Source organism: Coffea arabica, chromosome 2e (assembly GCF_036785885.1).
Source record: "Coffea arabica cultivar ET-39 chromosome 2e, Coffea Arabica ET-39 HiFi, whole genome shotgun sequence".
In the NCBI taxonomy this organism is placed as follows: domain Eukaryota; kingdom Viridiplantae; phylum Streptophyta; class Magnoliopsida; order Gentianales; family Rubiaceae; genus Coffea; species Coffea arabica.
Window position 1 is genome coordinate 3,144,883 of NC_092313.1, and position 25,182 is coordinate 3,170,064.

Sequence of the window (25,182 nt, forward strand, 5' to 3'; positions counted from 1 at the left end):
AAACAGCATAAAAGGTATGAATTTCTGTTGCAAAGTCTGATTCTTATGCATTTTCTATTTAGTTAAAACTTGAATGTGATGCAAAGTTTAGATTTGATGTCAAATTTGAATGTAAATATCATGTGGGTTGTGCTATTTTGTTGCAATTTTTTTGGGTAATTAAGTGGTAAATTTTCTTGCATTATTATGGGTTTGGCAAATCAGTAGTGGACAGAATCACACATAAATAATAATACGCGACCACACAATACACAACCATGAGGTCGCATATTGTGTGTTGCGTTTTCTTCGTATTGGCCGCGGATTGTAATACACGCCCACCAATACTCGACCTTGTGGTCACGTATTGTGGTCAAGTTTTACAATTTTTTGCAGTTTTTCAATTCGCGCCTCACTGTGGTCGCGGATTTTAAATGTTGTTCCATCCATTTGTCGTGGTACCCTTACTTTCTTAGCCTTTTTGTGGTATTTTATTGGTACTAAGTGCTTTTTTAATATGATATTACTAGCTCCTATATCTAGAGAAAATTCTAAAATTGTGATGAAAAAAAAAGTTATTCTACAAGGGGGGCAATTTTTGAAGTTAGTTCTAACATTAGGGTCTTCGCATTTGTGAAATGTGAGTTCATAGACATCACATTTGACAAATGCGAGGTTAGTGTTTTCGGAAAAAATGAGAAATGTTTTGGGAAAAAGTAAAAAGGACAAATGATGTGAAACCCCGATCTAGACAACCAAAACTCCATGGCTTAGGCAGCGGAAATTTGACCCAACTAATCCCTAGAAGTCACGAACAATTTTGATATTATCTCAACCCGTAACTACTTGAATTAACGAACCAAATTGGAGGTAGTAGAACGCCACAATCAAGGAGATACTCGATTGATAAGTTCGGGTGAATAACTTGAGAAGATTCTCAAGTATTCAAAGGCAACTCTCTTGCCAAAGAGAAAGTGAAAACTCACTAATTGTATTTAATAGTCAAAAAACTGCTCCCAAAACAAAGAGGAAGTGGGGCTATTTATAGCCCTTACAAGCATTAACCCTAATCCAAAGGTTGACCAAACTACCCTACATACTTAAGAAAGATTTTGGGCCTTACTTACTAACAAATTGGCCGCAATTAAACTATCTTAATTACCTAGACTTTTTAAAACGAGAAATAACCAAAATCAACGAGGAAAATCAAATAATCCTACTAAACTCAAGCATTCGTGCAATCAACTAGTTTTCACTTGAATCTTCCAATTCCCCATGTGCTTGAATGGGCCTTGGTCTTTATATTCTCATCAACAAATATGCAGACTACATCATTTGTTTACTAATTTGTACCTTAAACGCACATGCAAAATGATAAATATGTCCATTGTACCCCTTTTTAACTTCTAAAAATGTAGGGATTGTCATTTGTTACATAGTCTTGTACTACTAATTCTAATTTATTTTTCCCAAAATAGGAATTATTTTCGCACATATGTCTATAGAAAGACCTCTGCGAGTGTCTCTTTATTGGGGAGGTAAAATACACTACGAAGATGGGTCAATTTGTTACTTGCTTCATACCTCCAACCGTACATTCTCATTACGGAATAGAATTGGCTATGATGAGCTGGTGGATAGAATTTATCAATATATGGGGGTCGATAGGGGGCTGTTCAAGTTAAATTTATTTCTCCGCCAACCTTGTGGCCGTAGCTCTTATAATGTCTCCCCAGTGGTGGATGATGAAACTCTGGAGATAATGTATGATGTATGGAACGAAATTATCCCATACATAGTCGAACTTTATATCGAGAAGGAGGAAATAGTCCAAAATTCTCGAGTCAGTAGCATATTCATTCCACCAACTACCAATCTTGGACCGATGATGTCGCTTGTCCATGCATGCATGGATCCAACAAGATTTCGATCGTACTCTAGTACAGTAGTACCAGAGACAGCGTCGGTATCACAATTGCCACATGGAGATTGTGTTAGGGACTCAGTAGAGCCACGGCTTACATCAGGCTTTAGAATGGATGTTGAATCTGTTGAAGGCCTTGACTCGATTCAAAGTTTTAGAGATCCAGAATCGCCGAATCATGTTGCTTGTTATGGCTTCAATACTACTGCTGGTCCAAGTCACTGTAACACATTCCTAGATGATGATCGGAGCATGATATAGAAGATGTAGAAGAATCTGAATCCGTAGATGTGTCAAGCAGTGACTCAGATGGCGAAAATGAACGACGTGAAGTCCACCAGGATCTCGAGAACCAACAGCCCTTTGATGCATCTGGCAACCTCTCATATGCTCCACGAGGATTAAAATTCTTCTCTAACCTTGGAAACATAGATGATGACGATCAACTCACTGATGAAAGTGAGTTGGAGCGCATTGTGACATTCAGTGAGGAGAATAATAATATACGACTCCATATGAGATTTGAGAGCAAACAACAGCCTTAGCAGGGCTATTAGAATGTGGTCTATCAATCATAATAGGGAATTCAGGGTTGTTAAGAGTAAGAGTAACACCTGAGTTGTCAAATGTAAATCTGCACTTGAAAGGAGCACTACCACTGCAGTCGACTCATCGTATCCTCCATGCGACTGGTGTGTCCGAGCAGTGAAAAAAAGACACATGGATTGTGGCAAATAACCAAATGGGTGAGCGACCACAATTGTCTAGGTGATTTGATGAGTAATAACAATGCTAGCCTTACATCTGCAGTTATTGCTAGACACATAGTTCATAGCATTGAAGATGATCTTGGGTATAAAGTTAAGAACATAGTAAGTCATATTAAGGAAGTTCTGAAGGTGGATGTTTCTTATAAAAAGGTTTGGTACGGCAGACGTAAAGCTATCGAACTTGTATTTGATTCTTGGGATTCCAATTTTGCTGAACTACCAAAATATGTTGATGCACTTATGCAGTCAAATCAGGGATCTGTGATCAGGTGGTTACACCATTCTGATAGTACGGATCAAATGAAGACATTCAAGTATGTCTTCTGGGCTTTTGGACAGGCTATTGATGCATTTCACATGTGTCGACCGGTTATATGTGTTGATGACACTCATTTGCGTGGCGAATATAAAGGCAAATTACTTGTTGCAGTTACGCAAGATGCCAACAACCAAATTATTCCGATAACTTATGCCATTGTCGACGAAGATACTATTTCCAGTTGGTCTTGGTTCATGGAGCAATTTAGATACCATGTGACCCGTGATCGGTATCCTATTTGTGTCATTTCATATCGGCATAATGGTATTATTCATGCCATGACACATTTTGACTATTGGCAAGAACCTTTGGCCTTTCATAGATTTTGCCTACGACATGTTCGGAGTAACCTAATGACTCACTTCAAAGGCCTGCACCTTAAAAGGTTGTGTTGGGCAATGGGAAGAGCCAGACAATTGCGCAAGTGACGGGCATTCAAACGAGAATTAAGGAGCATGTTTCCAGACGCATGGACTTATTTGTCTAACATTGAAACCGAAAAGTGGTGTCTAACGCATGACGCAGACATTCGTTGGGGTATTCTTACAACCAACATATCCGAAAGTTATAACAATGTATTTAGAGGAGCACGTCATTTATCTATTGGGGTTTGTATTGATATGACATTTCATCGGACAGTTGAGTTGTTTAAAACTAGAAGAGAGAATGCCAGACATTGCCGTAATTTATTTCCTCCAAAGATATGGCGGCGGTTTAGGAATTCGGATCAGAAAGCGGGACTCCACAGGGTTGTTGAGTTCGATGGCTCATCCGGGGTGTATAAAGTTGTGACTGGCCGACGTGTGGATGGCAAAGGGGGTAATACACAAACGGTCAAATATTTTGAAAAAACATGCTCATGTGGTAAGTGGCAGTGCTACAGACTTCCCTGTTCGCACGTGATGGCCGTGTACAGGCATCGAGAAGATAATCCAGGAACGCTTGTAGATCCCCAATTTACAAAAAAGGCGGTGGGCGGTGCAGTATTCAGGAAGGTTTAACCCTTTGCCACACCACAATACTTGGCTCCAACCAAATTGGAAGTTACAGGCAGATAGAAGTAAATATGTTGCACATCGGGTGGGAATGGTACGAGGTAGAAGAATTAGGAATGAAATGGATGAGAGAGATCCAGAGGAACCAAGAAGATGTACAAATTGTCATCAGTCGGGTCACAATAGAAGAAATTGTCTTAATTTTAGAGTTTGAATTCGCATTTTAGACAGCGAATTCATTGTACCCATACCATTTGGCTGGCATTATGAAATTAGTATATTATATACGATACATTTTGTTGCTATATTTTCATGATATTATATTTTTGATTTATTTTGAGCAGTTTCGCATATCTAAAGTCAGTATAGTATGAATTATTAAAGAGTTACTATTATACTATTCAAATGCGTGTAGTCTTATGTGTGACAGCCCCACCTCCCCCTAAAGCGAACCAAAGGGTTCGGCGGGCTGCCTGCCCAACTCTCGCCAGAACTCAGTCGTTCACTAAAGTTCTCAAATAAATTACAAGATAAATCTCAAATATACATCAAATTTTTCAATAATTACATGTCATAAGCGAAGCGGAAACAATTCCAAATAAGCCATCCAGTCACGTGAATAAGTACTACAAGTCCTTCCTTCGCCTTGAGCCCTGTGGAGGGGAATAAAATATTTTTGGGGTGAACTAGAAGCTCAGCGAGTAACCAGTAAAATCAGTAATCAAATCGGTTTCACAATAGTTCATTTCAATGATGTCATATATCAAACGATAAGTCAAGAAATAATTACAACATTTACAAGAAACCATACATGAAAAGGATACGTTCGTTCGTTCATTCGTTCGTTCTCCTGTCATTCCCCTTTCCTTCATTCATTTGAAAATGCATTTTTCATTTATCAATAAAACCCTCGTTCGTTCGTTCGTTCATTCAACCTTTCCTGGACATTGGCCAGGCTCCACCAACCTCCACCAACCTATAAGGTAATACTCGAGTATACCAAACGTTCACCCAGGTCACCATATCGCCCGATCGAGTCCGCTTCTGGCTCGAGTCGATCGGTAACAAGGGGCAGTGGCCAGTTCAGCCAAAAGGCTTACATTCATGCACAAGTAACATTTCAATCGTTCCATCTTCTAGTTTCATTCTAGATCATTTCCAATCATAATACATAGCCACACCATAACAATCATATGAAATCAGAAAAATTCATGAACAAAAGAAAAATCCATCAATCTCACCCATAGGTCATGAAATCATCCATAAAATGACATGCTCTACCACTAGAAATTCTTAATTGATCATTATTAGCATGAGAGGGAAGATATTTAATATCTCACCTTTGCAACTCCAAGAAACAAGACAACTAGAGCTTGTTCTTCACAAATGGCTCCACTCAACACCTTAAACTAGCTTAGCAACTCACTTTTATGGAGAAATTTGGAATTTAACCGGTAGGTTTGTAAGATTCAAGCTAGAAATGAAGGAAAATTGAAGAAACTCTCTCTCTCTTTCTCTCCTCCATGGCCGGCCAAGAGCAAGGAAAAATGAAGCTCATTTTGGTCAATTTTTGGTATTTAGTAAAGTTGGTGAATAGTGGTCAAAACCAAGGTCCAATGAAAACGCGACACCTAGCATCTCTTTTGACTTATAATTATCCTTTTGTCTCTCCACTCTCATCCATATAACAACCTCTAATTATCTCTTAGCACCTGATAAAATAAATTCGGTATCCAAAACTTAACCTAACTGGCCGAATTTTACCGAACTTTCCGCACTAGTGGGTTCCACGTCCGATATATATTCTTAATTTCTCAAAAACTAACTGATACTAGAAAAATCATCTAAAACTATATTTACTCAATACAATTATCTGGAAAATTTTCTAATAAAGAAAATGTCGAAAAAGCGGGCGAACAATAAAATAAACCCTAGAAACTTAGAAAATTTTCGGGTTCTCGCACTCATCCTTTTGGAGCGTCACATTATGTATTACCTATGCAACTTGCAGCTATTATTTTCGGTATGGTAAACATTCCTATACAGCCAGACTTGCATCCAGGGTCATTTGTGTATGATATTATCTCAGCAGGTACTGCACACCGGGTACATTCTCTATTTCACGGTCATATTTTGGGTGATCAGCTTGATGTTAGAAGATGTGATAGGGGTTTTTGGGAGCATACACCTATCTCCGAAACTGTTCGGCAGTATATTCGATTGGCGAATTTTGAAGGGATATTAGAATGTGGATATATGATGCTTGATCATGCCTTGATCACTAGTTTAGTGGAGCGATGGTAGCCGAGACTCATACATTTCACCTCCCCGTTGGAGAGACTACGGTTACGTTACAGGATGTAGAGGTCCTGTGAGATCTACCCATAGATAGTCCTTCAATTATAGGGATAGATACATCTCGTAGTGTTGAGAACTGGAGGAATTTGTGTGAGGAGTTGATTGGTTTTCAGCCTTTGATGTCAGATTTTGATGGACAACGACTCAAATTGGGGTGTTTATCTAGAGTATTAGATATAGAGCTGCCACTGGATGCTTCGGATGTCCAATGTAGACAGTGGGCTCCCATATACCTTCTTCTGATGTTAGGGGGCCACTTATTGTTCGATAAATTCGGTAATAAAGTCTCGCTACTGTATATGTCATTATTACGAGATTTGGAAACTGTTGGGCAATATAATTGGGATAGTGCGATTTTAGCGACTCTGTATCGATCATTGTGCATCGCAACTTCTCCCTCTAGATCAGCTATTACAGGACCATTAGTTTTGCTACATGTACAATACCCTAATTGGTATCTCGACTAAATTTAACTATAAGATTACTACAATGTCGGTTAACATATTCAAATTTAACTTTTTTCAGCTATGGGCGTTGAAACGCATACCTACAATGCGCCCTGATCGAGTGCAACTGTTAGAGCACTATCCTGGTCCATATGGAGTTCGGTATGTATATCAAATATATATGATGCAAAATGACAATACGAATCAAATTGTACTCTTTGATGATAAGTCATGATTTATTGTATGCAGGTGGAATATTTAATTTGATCTACACAGAGTAACAAGACATGTTGTATCCATATTTCGAGATCAGTTGACAGGCCTAGGTAATCTTCAGGTACAGTCACGTATTGGCCAATATTGATGTAATTGTCATTGTTCTAATTTATTTATATCTGAGGAAATACTTAAAATTGATCAATGTCAGTTGGACATATATAAGATGATGCTTGTTCTTGGCAAAATAAATTGTTTGGCAGGGAGTTTTTGTCCTGTTATAGGGGAGATGCTGCCGAAATTTTCTAAAAATTTATGTACTCCGATAATTATTAAGTACCATTGGGTTGTTGTATGTTGTCGACTAATTATTGTGTTGCTGTTCATATGGCAGTCATATTCGGAGGATGTTCTCGATTCTCTGCCTTTATATTGTACTAGAGGACGCGATATTTGGAGATCTGTCACGTATCTCATATGTTGGGAGGTTGTCGAGCCACATCTTCCTCATAGGGTTATGCGACAATTTGGATATCATCAGCCCTTGCCTGATTTTAAATTGACTGAAAATCAAGCAGCACTACATTCTCTAGATCGTCGTAGTAAGGGGAATCAATATTGGATAACTACGCATACAGCATATATTGATGTGTGGACTGATCGACATATGCATGTAGACGAGGGTGCTGTAATTGAAGATCCTACTTATCCATCAGACGAGTATCGTCAGTGGTATCGCGAGCGGACGGTTCTATATATTTCAAATCCTACTAGACATCCCATTTTTTCGGAGGATATTCAGGGCGATAGCGCTAGAGTACAATATCTTGTAAGTTTTTCCTAACTTTTAACCAAATATTAATACTTCTTGTACCAATATTTCTAAGATGTAACTCTAATTATCCTTATTCATGCCTATATTTACACTCCAGATGGATGCTATGTTTCAGGTGTATTACATGACTGAGGACTCTCTATCACATAGTGACGAACAGCACAGTAATTATTTTAATGCAATAAAGGACTTTGCATCCATAACATTGAATCATGTGGGGGAGTCATCCCGACTTGCATTTCGCCTTCCACGAGTACCACAGGCCATTCCACAACTAGCAGACCCGTGGTGTGTTCAACGTGCTCCTAGGAATGTTCATGGAGGTCAGCATGACGGTGGTAGACGTCGTAGATACCGATCACCTGAACCCACCGTCCAAACTGGATTAGATGGAGGTTCACAGGCAACTGAGCACCATGGCACTTCTACGTCCATTGGCCATACAAGGTCCCCAGTGCCTTTTGGAGAGCTTACGCCCGATACAGACGTCCATCTTGGCACTTCTGCACAATATGGTAGATATGATGATAAAGGTCAGAGAACCCAAGTTGTTGATGCTAGACTTGACTCACAGATTACACAAGTCGATATAGTAATGCCAGACCAGCCACGGCGAACACAAAGAGTTCACAAGCCAAGAGGATATGGCACGCATGGAAAACTTGGACACCATTGATGATAAAACTGTAATTGTGTAGTAGTTGTTTAAATACTATAACTCACTGTTATATTGAGCAAATATTGGTAAGTTTTTTGTATATATTCTTGTAAGTTTTTCCCGAATATTAGCAGAACAAATTAATCACGCATATCTTATCCATAATTTTTAAAGAAATATTAGAAACTTTCCTTAAATTACCCATCAACAAGGGGTAGAATGCATGTGATTATCATGTTGCATGTGCGTGAAAGGCACAAATCAGTAACCACCTGCAATATGACTTATAGTGGAATTTTGGGGTTGAAAGTGAAAAAGACCATTGTGATTGAGTTTGTGCAGAAATTACAAAAAAGTAAAACACGCGACCTCAATACGCCCCAACAATATCGTGTATTGTGCGCGCGTTTTACAATCCGAGGCTAACAACCAGAAAACGCGATACATAATATGTGACTACAATGTCGCGTATTGTGTCCACGCGTATTACAACCTGCACCCACAACGAATAAAACGCGATCACAATACGTACCAAATGTTGATGCGTATTATTTTTTCACGTATTACAACCTGCACCCTCAAAGAATAAAACGTGACCACAATAGGCGGAAAACGTAGTCGCGTATTGTGTCCACGCGTTATTACAACCTACACCCTCAAAGAATAAAACGCGATCACAATACACGGAACAAGTTGTCGCGTATTGTGTCCACGCGTATTACAACCTGCACCCACAAAGAATAAAACGCGCCCACAATACGCGAAAAACGTAGTCGCGTATTTTTTTTCACGTATTACAACCCGCACTCACACCGAATAAAACGCGACCATGTGGTCGCGTATTGTGCTCGCGTTTTAATTCTTCGACCATAAATAAAGTTTACGCAGACAAATTCCCTCAGCTATTCCTCACGAACAGCCTCGTGTTTTCTCTCTTCCAACCGAACCCAATGTTCAAATCTTCTTTTTTGCAACATAATCTTACTAAAACCCAACAACCCAACACCTTTTGAGTATCAAACAACCTTTCTAACCAATTAAAATTCATCGCAAACACCTGCACATTCAGCATTGAAGGGATTGAAGGCTAGGATTTTCAGATTCTAATTTCTTCAATTGGAGGGCAAATTTTGACTATTTGATAGGGCTTTTTATATATTTAGCATTACTAAAGATCCCTCTACGTGATTGAGGTAAGAAATCGTATTGAATCTTGGTATTTTAAAAGTTCATATTTTTCAATTTCCTGAGTTTTCTGACAACTTTGAATTATGAAATTGTGTTGATGTATATACATGTTATTGGCCTCATTTATGCTGATTAAGGTTATTAAAGCATGTATACAAGTTGAAATGCACTCAATTCGTTGGTTTATTGGTGCTTTTAGATCCTCATAGGGCTATATTTGGCTAGAATTAGATAGTTGGCCTACGATATTTTTAACCCACTGGTGATCAATGATTATGATTAATAATACTTAGTTGATGATACTTTAGCATGTGCATTGTGTATATTTCGTAATTTGGTTGAACTTTAGAGTTATTACGATAATTTTTGCTTAACAATGTTTATTGCCATTAATGTGTTATTGTTGTTAATTTTTGCTTGCAATAAGCATGATTGATGCTAATTTCATTGATTGTGCTATAATGGAGTGTACATAATTTGACCATATTGGTGACGCATACCTCAATTTTTTGGCAACTTTACAAGGGGAGACTCTATTGTTCGATATTTTTGAATACTCAATTGATTCTTCGTGAAATAGAGATATGAATTGAAGGTTATTTAAGCTGTTTTTTATTTGTCAAATGTACTACTGTTTTCGGTGTGTGCCATACGGTATGATTTATGGGCTAAAGATTGGATTGTTTTTAGGTACTATGGGAAGGAAAAGGCAAGTGGTTTCTTCTTCATCAAGCAGTGAAGAGGCTGAGGAAAACTTGGACATCAGTGCGTAGGATGAAGAAACTGAAGAAGAAGCACGCTCTCCTTCGCCTGCACCTGCTCCTAGGCGTCTACGGGGGAGAACTGCGCGACAGCCCCAAATATTTGATAGCGTTAGGTTTTCCACTCTACAGCACCAGCAGTGGTATGAAGCACATGCCAACTTGGAGTTCTTGTTCGAAAAACATGTGAGCGCCGAAGTTGAGGCTGCCTTTCAGATTTCGCAGGCATTTGACCAACTTGGTTGGGCGCCAATTCTTCGACTACCTACTCACTACTATCCGGAGCTTGTGCGTGAGTTTTTTGCTAATAACATTAACAAGGCGAAGCATAGTGGTGAAATGGTGGAGTCCTTTGTCCGAGGAACACGCATCATCTTGTCAAAGCAGAGGTTAGCAGCATATTGGGATGTGCCGACGAAGGTCTTGCAGTTAATTTGAAAAAGGGCTTCGTCGCTTCAAACAAAAGATGGGATCCGACACATGCTATGGCAAGGTTCGGTCTTCAATACCAACCTTTCCGTTCATCGAGAAAGGAGACGATTGTTGCTACAGTCTTTGATGCCAGACATCGCCTTCTTGTCTATATGATAACGCACAATGTAATTCCCAAGAAGACGGGCCATAGCGAGGTCAGGAAGAGTGATATATACTTCTTGGACTATATGTTCCATAACCGGGACGCCTCTTACGCTCAAATTTCGTTGCCAAATATCATCATCAGATATATACGGTCAACGGTGAGACGTCAGACTACTTCTTTCAAGCTGGCATTCCCTCGACTACTCACATTGGTGTTTGAACGGATGGGGGTTAATCTAGCTGGAGCTGAGCGACAAGTTGTTCGACCCCGTACCGAATTATCTTTTACCTTGCTACAGAACATGGGTATCGACGTGGCTGCTTTCCTTCCACTTATGGAGCGGCAGTCTAAAGCAAGACATGGTGGAGATGATGCTGGTCCATCCACCTCTGCACCTCCCCCGGTGCATCATCGTCTACCCAACTGGCCACGGCTTTTCAATACTTTGGAAGATATTCAGTTTGACTTGCAGAGGATGGACACTCGCTTGGCACGTATAGAGAATCATTTAGGCATTCCTCCACCTTTATCTCAGGGTGGTGGTGCAGATGAAGATGGCGATTGAAGCTGCTCCGGTGGAATCACTATCTTATTTGTGCATGGATTTGCAAATATTTTGTTTTTAATCTATGGAATGTTCGATGCTTTTTAGAGCCACATTTTACTTTTTCTGTTTTTTAATTTACTAAAGACCTGTGCTTTGGCGGTGGTTTGTGATTTTTGGCTGATCTGGATCTCGGCATTGCACAACGAAATGTTTGGTACTTTTAGTAGTTTTATGTTTAATATTTGGAGAAGTTGTTGGAAATATTGGTTAGATTAAATGTTGTCTATTTTGGATTTGCTGACAGGGAGTTTAGTCCACTTTTAAAGGAGACTCTGTCAAAATTTTTTCAAAAAATAATTAAATCTATATATATATTTATTAAGCATAATAAATTACAATAAACAAAAAATTTTTTGTCAAATATCTCAGTCGGTGAAATCAAATATATGTGGTTTGCTCTCATCTTTTTTCGATTAATTTGGAAATGATTATTATGTTGGCTCTTTATTTTTTGCATTTATAGCAAAGTATATCTTGTAATCTATAAGATAAATAATCACGTAATAATCATTTCATAAAGGGTTAAATGCAAAAAACCCTACAAACTATATACCCAATTGCAGTTTATCCCCTAAACTATAATAATAGGCATTTTTCCCCCTTGAATGATATGTTTGGACAAATTTACCCCTTTTAATTTAAGCATTGTTATTTTTCCTTTTAAATTCTTCCTTTTTTTCTTTAAACCTTGTTTAAATAAGTAGACTAGATTTGTCAAAATTTATTTATTTCTTAATTTCGTATGTCAATATTTTATAAAAAAAATCTATGGAATACAAGATTTTTTTTCCAAATGTTGAAGTCAATGTCATTTAAGAAATTGAACTTTTCCAATATATAATAACAAAATAGAGAAATTGATTAATCAATTATTAGTAGTATCAATAACAAAAAAATAAACTACTATTGTTGTTTATTCTTATTTTTTATTTCACTACAAATAACAATTGCTAACTTTTCTTTTTTATGTGGTATAATATGTTACTTTTATTATAAGTAGTTCAGTAACTACGAACTCTTAATCAGGTGTTTTCTTTTTTGTTGAGTAACTACGAACTCTTAATAATATGTTTTCTTTTTTATGTGGTATATAATATGTTTTCTTTTTTATTATAAGTGTTTTCGTAATCAGGTGTTTTCAGAACTCTTAATATGTTGAGTAACTTTTCTTTCTTTTTTTCAATACAAAATTTTTTAATAATAAAATTAGGTGTTTGTGGCCGTATAATTATCAAATCTTTTAATCTATAAGAAATATAACTTTTTTGTTATTTATATACAAAGAATTACTAGTACATAAAATTTTAAACTGAGAGGTCACATTTGCTAACTTCTAACTCGTGTGAGTTTTCAAATAAAAAGGATTTATTCCTCGATGATAAATGTCAATGAAAAAACAAAAATTATTGTGTCCTCCTAATTAAAAAAAAGCAAATTTTGAATATAATTTTCTAGGAATTCGCATTTATCGAAGCTAATTTACAGTAAAGCCAAAAGCCTACTAGTTCGGTTAACATTTATTGCCCCAAATTATTATCAAGTATTGATGGCAATATTATGGGATTTTTTTTCCAGACCCCATTAATTTAGAGCCTTAACCGCTACAATTTGTAGACACTTTCATTGCAAATTGTAAATCATTTTATAATTTGCAGTGAAATCATTTATATTGAGTAAATGGCATTACAACTGAAGTAAAAATAAAAGTCATGGCAAAATATGGAATCTGGTTCGAGAAATATGACCTCGCATTCCTTCAATGCGAGGTCTTCTTTCTTTTTCTTTTTTTTTTTTGGAAATTGGTGGCTGGAAAATTCACGGAGAATTCGCATTCGGCAAATGCGATCTCAATGAACTCGCATTTGCAAAATGCGAACATCCCTTTTACAGAACCGCAAACAATAAATGCCCCCTTTGTAGAATTTTTTAAAAAATCATCATAATATTAGAAATTTCTTGTGTTTGATAAGGTATTATCTGACAATGGTTTTTTTTATTTCTATAATATGATGTATGAAAATTTAAAAAAAAATGATTGAAAATATTAAAAATTGAATTAAAAAATGTGTTTACGATACAAATGAAATATTATTTTAAATAATTTAAGTATCCAATCATATTTTATAAAACCTTCGTATATTTCATGAGAAGGTTATTTATATATTTTTAAATCATATGAGAGTTATATGTTAAAACACCAAATTACAGGAGGATAAACAACAATTATCCATCGCCAATATTTTTTGTGAATATATTTCCCAATAATCGTTTTATCTCATATACATCAAATCCCTAAAACACATTTTAACAAAATTAACATTTTTCTATAAAAAAAATTCCAAAAAAATAAAAATTCAAACGCTTTTAAATATTTCTTACGACTGTACGCCTGTACCAACTACGAACCATGCCATAACATTTAGCGCAAATTTGCGTTGCATCTGCTAAATCAATAATCAACAATCAAACAATAAACAAAAAGAGGAAAAGATTAATACTTGAGCAAATACAAAAAGTGCAAATACTTTTGATATGCCGCCAAAAACTACCGCATTTCACGATCTGATTTTCTCTAGCAAGTAGCTGAGACCAAAAAAACTCACACCATGCGCTAATGGGCTAACCAACAACGAATCCAAATCAACAAGATTCTCAATTCGACAAATCATTGACCTGACTTCCACAGTGATATCCCAGTAGATATTCAGCATGACATCAAACTTTTCCATAAATAACTTGTGTTGTTGTTTCTTAGTACAGATCAGAGGTAACTTCACTATGAAATAACTTGTGTAATATTCGGACGTCTGTTGATGAGACATCGGTATGCTCGGACCCTGGATATAATAAGTGTGTTACTGAACACAACCAGTCAGGCCACTGTAAAAAGGATAACTTCCGACAGAGAGTCTCAGAAGTCCATTACTAGAAGCTTTCTCCTCTCAGAAGTTGATCACAACCACGCAAACAAACAGGCACTTTCTGAACCTTTTCAGCAATCTATTTGAAGCTCAAAATTATATCCTTGTCCATCTGAAAAACACAAATTTGAAGAGTCATAATGAGAAAATTAACTGAACAAGAATTCTAACACAGAACCTACATTCTTTGCCAGCTCTTTAGCTTTCTCATCATCAAAGCCCTGTGCAGCCAATATTTGATGTCCTGCTGACTCCTTTTGTGCCCATATACCAAGAAGTAAATGTGTAGTCGTTACTTCCCCACTTTCACCTGCATTTTAATCGAATTATAAACTAGTATCCCATCACAGCAAGCAATATCTTAACAGAACAGGGGATACAAGATTCTCGGTTTCAAACAAGAAGCCTGATTCAACTCGCAAAAATAGCAATCCTTGGTGTTGTATTGCAACCAAGCAGCCTTTGAGTACAACAGGCACACATTTTTTATACCAGCCAGGAACTTAGAAGTTCACTAAGCGCTAAAGAATGCAGCGTACCGCGATCAAGAAATTTGATTGACATAATTTATCTCATAAAATGTAGTATAATAATGAATTCATTACTCTAATACCTGGAACACTACGCTTTTGCTTTCACTCCTTCCCTAATTTTATTCCCTAATTCTTAGCTTAACTTTACCTCAATGTTTTTCAACATCTTCCTGAAGCTAAGCTGACATAACTCAGCAGCACAAGCATATTTGCAAATAGGCAACAAACATATTACTCTTGATTGCACAGAAACTGGAGTTCATGTTGAATCAGAAAGTTAAATCCAGTATCTAACCATCAAGAATTGATCACTTGATCCTAATCCCAAAAGTAACCTAACATTTTCACATAATTCCTTCAAATAAATAATCAATTCTAAAGCTTTCCATCCTTCTCAAAGTTCCATAACTTGGGTAAAAGATTACAAAGTTACAGCAGCATTTAGATTTCCAAGGTGCTGAGATGTGCCATACTTGTGGAAGTCATTCTAACAGATAGAAAAAAAAAATCACTCAACCAAAAAAGGATTAAGGTGAATAAAACACTATATGTATGACAACATCCATAACAAATATTACAAAAGTTACCTCTAGCCAACCTAACTTCTTAAAAATTATATTTAAAAAAAAAAACTGAAGCATTACACTACCAAATCCAAAAATAATGCTCAGGATAAAAGATTGGGCCTGAGTCATTAGGCTAGGGTCCCACAAAATGCACATAAATCCAAACATAGTAAACTTCTTATATCTCTTTGCAAACATCCTTATCACCTTTTCTTGCGATTAAAACTGGTGATTAATTTCCGCCCTGTTGTCTTTTTTGCCAACAGTACCTGATCATGGCTTACTTCTGACTAGAACATTATAGCTTTTCCAAGAGAAAGAAAATAGGCATGCATAACCTACGACCAGAGGGAAGCATGATATCTCATTTCTAGTTCCTACTGCTCTAGAGACTTGCTGAGTGCCAATTGGAAATTCCACCACATTTCTCATCTCTTAATTCAGTCAAAGGTCTCCACTACTTGAATAACTATTAATTTGTCTAAATAGCCATTTCCAGGAAGCCACTAGTCATCAGATTGGAGAAGCATTGTATTCTCCTCAAAGTACAAAACTAAATTATTTCCACCAACAATAAGTTGCTCAATCCACGAAGATTCAAATGGCAACACGTGAAACGAACAAGAGAATCTTAAATTTATGAGTGAAGTTGATAGCAAGTGAACGTTTTATACTTTAAAAACACTGATTTCCAAGAGAAGACAAAGAAATACCAGACTTCAGTTTCTCCTCAATAGCCCAATCAAGAGCCCTTTGAGCAGGTTCAGTCACGGGAGGATGCTCTGGACTGAAAAAGTACATGTCAGATTTACCGAGTAACTTTACAGTTTCTTCGCGCACCTTAAAAAGTGTGATGCCATTTTCCCTCAAGAACTTGGCAGCCAAACTCGTTCCTGCAATAACACACATATGGAAAGCACTAGAAGAAGGCTCGTTGAACATCCATAATCATGTAAAGACCTTCCAAGAATCTTCGTACAAGGAATAGGAAGTTATAGTCTTTTTTCTGTTCAACTGGAAGCTCTGAACAGTCCATAATGCAGGAATTAAAAATTGCATTATCCCCAGAACTCGGAAAAAGCTTTTGTTGAGCATAGACAACACCACATTCAAGGCATATTTCGTGCAGGGTGAAAATTCTAGATGCTAATAAGCAAAAAGAATGAGGGTGAAAAAGCATTCGCTAACCTTCAACCAAGATTCCCATTAGTAAAGCTTCTGTCCCAGTATTCGGATACTTGAGCTTCCTAGCTTCCAACTCCCCCATAGCAAATGACTTTATTGCCCTCGCAGACCATCTACGCCATCGTCATTCAACAACTTAAGCACACAATTTACAACCCCAAAAAAAACGAAAAATAAAGGATAGAATCAAGGAAAAAGGTATACCTGGGTAATTTTTCAGAGGAATCCCTTTTTTCCTTGCTGCCAATTTGACCAAAATAAAAAAAGGAAATCAATATCCAAACTTCCACATGAAAATTTAAAAGTGAATGGAAATAACAAGAGTAGTGATATTGGAGGCTTACGAGATGGGAAGACTAAAGGAGGCCGTTGCCGCAGTTGAACTGCGTCGTTTTGAGGCGACAAGACTTAAATTTGACGAGCGAATGGAAAGTTTTTCGCCAAGAAAAGGAATAAACTTACAATCCCGATTGAAAGCCAAGGAATGGTCCGTGGGTTTCTGGAGAGATAGTGAAGTTGGATATGAGATTGGAAGTATCACTGAGAGTGTATTGGCCGCCATCGAACGTTCAACAAGGAACTAAACCCCAGTTCTTTTCCAGTACTTTTGAACGACAATTCCAGGGCGTCTTTCTCGCACGCAGTACCTTCCAAATGGGTCGGGTTAAATGGTTAACCAATGGGGGGGCCGAACCAGATTGGTTTTTTTCCCCGTTTTTTATACTGGTAAACAAAATTGGTTGATACACGGCAGTTGAATCTTTCTAGTTGGTTCGGTTTGAGGAATTTCAAATCAATTAAGCCGAAAATAGCTGGTAAGTAGATATCAGTAGTCAAGCTTAAAACACCGTTCGAAAGGTGAGTTTTTTTGAGTGTTTGTATAAAATTTTACTGTAGATCACTGTAGAAGTTGTAGAAAAACTTGTGAGATGAAAAAACTTTTTTTCCTTTTCCTTTTCTTTCTTTCTTTTTCTTTTTTCTTTTTTTTCTTTCTTTCCTTTTTCTTTTCCTTCCTCCCTTCCCGCTTCTTCTCCCTTCCCCTTCCCCCTCCCCTGTTCCCTCTGCCGAAATTGCCAATGAAGCAGCAACTTTCTGCAATTTTTCTTTCCCTTTTTTCTCCCCCTCTCCTGCCCGCCACTCCTCCCTCTCCCTTCCCTGCCACCCCTCTTCTCCCTCTCCCCTTCCCCTTCCTTCCCCCGCCACCCATTTCCTCCCCTCTGCCCACCATCCCCCTCTGCCTCCCCCACCACCCCTCTTCTCCCTCCCCCGCCACCCATTTCCTCCTCTTTCCCCCAGCACCACCCTTTGCCCACCACCCCCCTCTGCTTCCCCCGCCACCCATTTCCTTCCCTCTCCCCCACCACCCCTCTGCCTGTCACCCCTCTTCTCCCTCTCCCCTTGCCCTTCCCCTGCCACCCCTCTTCTCCCTCCCCCGTCACCCTTATCCTCCCCTCTTCTCATCCCCCTTCCCTCGCCCGCCTCTGCAAAATAAGACCGGCACCTCAAATTTATTTTTTTTTTTTTGCAATTTTCTTTCTCCCCTTTTACTCCCCTTCCCCCGCCACCCTCACCCTTCCTCTGTGCGATCTGGTCTCGCGACCAGATCGGCCAAAGGGGAAGGGGAAGGGTGGTGGGGGAGAAGTGGGGAAGAGGGAGAAAAAAAAAGAGAGAGGATCAAAATCGGGCAAAGGGGGAGGATGGCAGGGGAGGAAGGGGGGGAGAGGGAGAAAGGAAAAAAAAAAAAAGATTGGCACCGGAAGAGGTGATCGGCGCCGAAGGGGGTGGCCGGCAACGGAGGTGGTGGTGGGTTGGGGTGGGGAAGGAAGAAGAAGAAAAAGGGAAAGGAATTTTTTTTTTGTGTTTTGAATATTTTAAAGTGTGTAGGTTAAAAACTTTGATAAGTTTTTGGGGTTCCTGTAGCAAAAGTTATTAAAAAACTAGTATCATACAAACTTGGTTAAAAACCAATTAATTGCAAAATACTTGGGTACGTCTTTTCCCCCAAAAAAAAAAATTTAAGCAGGTTAGAATAAATAAGCTTATTTACTGTAATTAATATTATATTTACTAATAGTATGTACACATATACACTAGCACCTTTAGATGCATGTCAACTAATACCAATTTAAATTTAAACTTTATTTTTTTATACACATAACATGCATCCAGATGTGTTAGTATATACATTGTCAATATATATAGTATTAACCGATTTATCATTGTGATAATCAAAATGGAACAAACAAAAATGGAATAAGTATAGGTAACAAACTCGTGCTAAGACAAGTCTCATCCTATGCAAAAAGCAAAAGTTAAATGTTTGTTTGGATAAGTTATTATTTGCAAAAATTTATTTGACTGCATTATAAATATATTTTTCAACAGCCTTTTTATATTTTTAATTCTATTTTTATTTCACATATATCGCATTAAAAAATGTTATAATTTTTTTCAAACAATTATCCCAAACACTTTTCTATCAAAGCACGTTCTCCACTTGGATTAAGAGTTTTTTCCATAAACTAATTTTGTTTGTCAAGTTCACAGCAATAAATTCCAAAAAATACACACTAAAATGTTTTTCTTGCAAACTCAAGGGTGATCAAAGGATTATTCAAGAACGCATTTAGTGTGGAAAACAATTTTTCTTACTACGTTTTCAGTGAACACATTTTTCAATCACTTTTTTATCTTACATCTATCAAATCGTTATAGTAATTTTTCTACAAGAAATCCAGAAAAATGCAATCTAAACAAGCCAGTTGTATTGTATTAGGAATTATCTCTTGAAATGCGTTATATCAGGAATTATCATACTCCCTCCGTTCCACTTTGATAGTCCTATATTTTTTTCGTCTGTCCCAAATTGTAGTATACTTTCCAATTAAAGAATGTAGTTGTCTTTTAATTTCTCTAAAATACCCTTATTTAATGTAAGTTGTTATTACTATAAACTATCTTATTTAATATAGATTGTTAGTATTGAATATAGCCTACCCCATTTATTGCATTTAGATTTTCCAAAACATATTGATAAATGAAAAGCCAACTTTATTTAATGTAAGGGTATTTTAGGAAAATAGAAATCTAAATTTATTTTTCCAACAAAATTAACTATTTTTTCTTAAACTATGTGCAAAAAAAACTAGAACTATCAAAATAGTGCAAAGGGAGTATTTCAATTGCAACTTGCATTTATGGGCACAAATAGAACATGACATCTGATTATTATATATGTTATAGGCATTAGAAAGGAAAGTTTGGTAAAAACTCGAACAGCTATTAGAACCCAAACTAACTGAATTGAGAAGTAAGAAGTGGCTTCCCGCACAGAAGTACTAACCTGAAACTATTTCACCAGGAAAATCACACTAGAAAATATCAAAAATAAAGCGTCCATCAAATAAAAGTTTTGCACGTAATTCTTTATGGGAAAAATGGCCAATTTCGTCCCTAAACTTTTTTCTAGAGTCGATTTAGTCCCTAACTTTTATTTTTGACCAATTTAATACCTAAACTTATTTTCGGATCCAATTAAGACCTTCTACAACGGCGCCACCACCTAAAAGCAATTTGACTTCTAATTTAGCAATTAAATAAGGGTATTTTGGAAACTTTGGATTATCCCTCTCTCCACTACCAACGTCCATCACCAGCCACCCACCTCTTTCTTCTCCCACATTTCTTCTTCCACTTCTCTTTCCCTACCCTCTTTTGCCAACCTTTGAGTTTACATTATAATTGAGAAAGTTGAAGAGGAAACCTATAAATGCTTTATGGCTCAAGTAAAAATAGCATAATTATGCAAATTTTATCACATTTGCTACCATTATGGCTGATAGAGAAAAGAAGTCCCAGCCATTTGCGCAATCGTTGCTGCAACATTTGTTAGCTACAATTGGTGCACTGTCATAATCATCAGTCCGCCCTTTTGCTGATGTCCACCCTCTGCTTTCATATTAATAGTTTAACAACTTTTGAAAATCATCTTAGTTTTTCTACAAATTTGCTGAAGATGTTTCGAATTTGTCAAATGCATTTCAAAGCAAATTGCTTGTGCTATTGTAAGACCCAATGGAATTGGTAGCTAGTAGAAAGGAGCTATCTATCAGTTGTTGGAATGCATTTTGAATTTGTTGAATGCCTTTTCAATTGTTGGAATGGATGATGTGAGGTAAATATTCTTGAGTAACTCTTACACGAGAACATATAAAAAAGTCAGATTTGGTCGCAGATTCGATTAGATTTCACTAGATAGGGAAACGGGGTGTGGGGAAAGAGAGAGGGAAGAGAGGGTTGGGAGAGGAATACTGGTGAAGGGGTTGTGGGGAGGTTGCAGAAGGGTTAGTGAAGGGTAAGGGTGTAGAGGAAAGGGGAATGGTGTGGGTTAATGGGAAAGGGAGTGACTGAGGAAAGTAGTCGACAGAGAGAGCAGAGAGGAAGGGAGGAGAGGCGGTGGTGGTGGCGGCAGCAGTGGCAAGGAGAGGTGAGATAGGGGAATGGTTAAGAAGTTAATTAAAAATTTTAAAAACACGTTTAAAAAGTTTCAAATTTTAAAAATACCTAAAATACTATTGATTTTTTTAATGTACTGAGTTTAATTACAATTCATACCTGAAGTTTCCGAAATACCCTTATTTAACTGTTAAATTAGAAATTCAATTGCTTTTTGGTGGTGACGCCGCCGCAAAGGAACTTAATTGGATCCGAAAATAAGTTTATGTATTAAATTGGTCAAAAATAAAAGTTAGGGATTAAATCGACTCTAGAAAAAAGTTTAAGGACTAAATTGGCAATTTTCCATTCTTTATGTATGGGTCCTAATGAATTTTAAAAATAACGGCTACAGCTGCTCCGTTAAGAAGTGGCGTACATAGTCCTATGGTCAAAGTTGGGCGTCAGCCTGAGCTCAGCTACAACAACTGTTGTTTTGTTATTTCAGCGTTTGATTCTTATAGGAAATCATATTATTGTAAACTAACTAAGTGAAGAGTTCCTGCAGTTATTCGAGCAGCCACGATAAAAAGTCTTAATAAAAATCAAGCCGAAATTCAAAAATCTAATAACAATTCGAGTAGTATAATTTAAGATATCGCGTCTGAAGAAATACGAGTGGATAAAGTTTTAGTTCCCCCGAGTTTGATCGACAGAACACGATTCCTCAAATCATTAACGATTTCACATGCTTCAAACTATAAACTAGTATACTAGGTACTCTCGATCCAGTATAAAATATTTTACATTTCCGCACAAATGGCGGCTGCCTGTCTGGAAAACGCAAAATTTGAGGTCAAATCTTTTAAGTCCCGAAAAGTCATTTCGTAGAAGGGAAATAACTCATCTGGATCTACTCTATTGGCCAATCTTCAGTGCACTTTCCCTCCCTTTTGTGCAGCTTCTGTACTTGAGGAGTCAAGACACAAGAGAGTGTTGAAGCAGCAACTCCTGATGCTGTACTTAAAAGATTAGCATGAAATGGGCAACCCCACCCCCACCCCCCCCCCTTTCTTTTAAATTGATGAGTGTTATTCCTGATAAATATTTGTAAGTTGAGAATATCTGGGAATGCTCTTGCGTGGAGACGTGCGAATGGTGATTGGTGAACGGAAGCCCTGAGTTTGTACGGATTGCAGGCAAGTTTGTTGAAGTTTAGAGTTTGGGAATCCATGGCTTCAGGTTCACGTAAAAAGACGGCGGCAATGGCCTACCCAAAGACTCTTTTATCTATCGTAGCTTCACTCGGAGGCCTAGCCATTTTCTTGATTCTTGCTTCATCATCTTTAATATCAGAACCATTCAGGTCTGGAGGAATTGTCAACTTAATTGGGACTGCTTCTGATGAAATTGTCGTGGATTTTAGCCGTCGCGGTTATGTCAGCAGCAGTATCCTTAGGAGCACGAGAGATGGGGATGATTTTCAAGAATCAGATGGCGGATTTGGTGATTCAAGAAAAGCGAAATCAATTTCGCAGGACAACAGGGGTAATGATCTTATCAAGAACCAGCCTACTCTGTCTGGAGATAAGAACGAATTGATTGATTCAAGGCAGCAGCAAGAAGTTGGAAAAGATTTGGCAGAGCCTCCTGCAGGTTTTGGATCGAGGGATGCAACGGCTCAACTAAAGCAATCCCATGCGGCACAACAGGAGAAGGGGATTGAAGATTCGTCTTTCTCAACTGGCGGAGATGGTGTTCAAATTGCTCTATCTCTTTCATCAAATCTTTCCAACACCTCCAACCTGCAGATGGATTCAAAAACATCAACTCAACTTCCCTCACTTGGTTCCAGTTTAAAGGATGTGAATCCTTCACCTCCCATGTTCACCAATTCAAGTCCGGGTAGTTCAGTCGATTCAGGTGCAACTTCATCTTACTTTTTATTTTCATTATAATTAAAGGCATTTAATTTGATTTTCTTTTTCTTGCGACTCCACATCCTATCGTTTCTTGATCTGCAGCCCATAATTCTGTTAAAAGCTGAGGATTACCATTCAAATAAAGATGTTAAACAGTGTTTTGGATACTTCTTTGTTCTGACTTTCTTAAAATTCATTTTGTTTATTTGCCTTATTTTAGTTATTTTGCAGGATGTGATTTATACCATGGAAAATGGGTTTATGATTCAGGCGGACCTTTGTACAAAAATGATTCTTGTCCTGTCCAGACGCAGACACAAAATTGCCAGGGAAATGGAAGACCTGACAAGGAATATGAGCATTGGCGCTGGAAACCGACTGAGTGTGACCTGCCTCGATTTGATGCCAGGAGATTCCTTGAGCTAATGAAGGGAAAAACCATAGCTTTTATTGGAGATTCAATCGCTCGAAATCAAATGGAGTCAATGCTCTGTATTCTTTGGCAGGCAAGTCAGTCAAATGCTCTCTGTTTTGACTCCACGGTAATAGGTCTTGAAACCTCTTTAATTGAGTTACTGGAGCAATAGCATCCCACCAAGAGAATTAAAGGTCACTTCCAATGTAAAAATGTAGTAAATCAATTACTCTGAAATGATGAGAGATGCATCTCAATGATTTCATTGTCGGCCTTTTTTTTTTTGGTCCTTCTTAGCAATGAATTCATTGAACAGGTTCTTAGGTTTTGGAGCCTTATATTGATGTGGAGTAGTTGGCTTGTCATCTCCAGCCATCGTCTTATGTATCAAACCATTTTTCTCTTGGAATGAACTGTGGTTTTTTCAGGTTGAGGTTCCAAAAAATCGAGGAAACAGAAGAATGCAGCGTTTTTATTTTGCGTCAACATCTACAACGATAATTCGGATATGGTCCGCCTGGCTTGTGAATCAAACATCCGAGCCATTCGATTTTGCTCCAGCCGGAGTGGCCAAGCTGCAGCTTGATGCTCCTGATGAAAGCTTCATGGAATTCATCACCGATTACGACGTAATCGTCCTCTCCTCTGGACACTGGTTTGCAAAGCAGTCGGTCTATATCTTGCAGGATGAGATAGTTGGAGGACAATTGTGGTGGCCAGACAAGTCTAAGACAATGAAAATTAACAACATAGAAGCTTTCGGTGTATCAGTTGAAACGGCTCTAACTGCCATGGCAAGGCATCCAGATTACACTGGTCTAACAATCGTGCGTACCTTTTCGCCTGATCATTATGGAGGAGGAAACTGGAATACAGGGGGATCCTGCACAGGAAAAGTAAGGCCTCTCAAGGATGGTGAATTGGTTGAAAATGAATTCACCAACGTAATGCATCAGAAACAGGTCACGGGGTTCAGCCGCGCAGTCAAGAAGAAGACCAACAAATCAAAGTTGAAACTCATGGACATTTCCGAAGCTTTTGAGTATCGGCATGATGGGCATCCAGGTCCATATAGAAGCACTGACCCCAACAAAATCACAAAAAGAGGACCGGATGGGAGGCCGCCGCCACAGGATTGCTTGCATTGGTGCATGCCAGGTCCAGTTGATACCTGGAATGAAATTTTATTCGAAATCATAAAAAGAGAGCTTTGAGGGCGGACGTAATGGTTCTTGCCGATTCCAAATTGCACTGCCATTAACCCAATTATTAAACTGTCATAATTTAGACAATAGTTCAGGAATTAGGATACAGATCCCCCACCCCCCCGGGCAGACCAGAGAGGATCTTCTGTCCACTTTCCTGTTTCCTGTCCAATGCAAAATTACGTAATTCCACTTAATATATCTGCTGACGTGACACGTAAAAAAGAAAGGCCGTTTGGCTTCTTCTTGTTTCTTCTTTTTTAGTTTTGCATTGGACAGGAAAGTGGACAGAGGATCCCGTCTACCCAGCCACCCCCCTCTCTCCCCTGTTCGGCTGTATCAATTGTGTAACGATAAGGTTTAAA

At 37.9% G+C, this 25,182-nt stretch overlaps 4 protein-coding genes across 4 annotated transcripts; 3 read left to right on the plus strand and 1 right to left on the minus strand.

The window, feature by feature from the left end:
* The first annotated feature begins 2,586 nt into the window (after positions 1-2,586).
* On the plus strand, positions 2,587-3,420 carry LOC113733426 (uncharacterized). The gene has a single exon (XM_027259795.2). The coding sequence runs from the start codon at positions 2,587-2,589 to the stop codon at positions 3,418-3,420; it is 834 nt and encodes a 277-aa protein (XP_027115596.2).
* Positions 3,421-14,357: 10,937 nt separating this feature from the next.
* Positions 14,358-17,545, minus strand: LOC113730145 (ATP-dependent Clp protease ATP-binding subunit CLPT1, chloroplastic). Its single transcript, XM_027254642.2, has 6 exons — positions 17,186-17,545; positions 17,046-17,081; positions 16,845-16,954; positions 16,370-16,549; positions 14,740-14,867; positions 14,358-14,669 (listed from the first exon to the last, which is right to left on the minus strand). The coding sequence occupies exons 1-6, from the start codon at positions 17,401-17,403 to the stop codon at positions 14,637-14,639; spliced, it is 705 nt and encodes a 234-aa protein (XP_027110443.1). The 5' UTR covers positions 17,404-17,545; the 3' UTR covers positions 14,358-14,636.
* Positions 17,546-22,319: 4,774 nt separating this feature from the next.
* On the plus strand, positions 22,320-23,784 carry LOC113733427 (uncharacterized). The gene is made up of 2 exons (XM_027259796.2): positions 22,320-23,198; positions 23,429-23,784. Exons 1-2 carry the CDS (start codon positions 22,508-22,510, stop codon positions 23,782-23,784), a joined length of 1,047 nt encoding a protein of 348 aa, XP_027115597.2. The 5' UTR covers positions 22,320-22,507.
* A 127-nt stretch (positions 23,785-23,911) lies between these two features.
* On the plus strand, positions 23,912-25,172 carry LOC140037391 (protein trichome birefringence-like 18). The gene is made up of 2 exons (XM_072081521.1): positions 23,912-23,936; positions 23,985-25,172. Exons 1-2 carry the CDS (start codon positions 23,912-23,914, stop codon positions 24,824-24,826), a joined length of 867 nt encoding a protein of 288 aa, XP_071937622.1. The 3' UTR covers positions 24,827-25,172.
* The last annotated feature ends 10 nt before the right edge of the window (positions 25,173-25,182 follow it).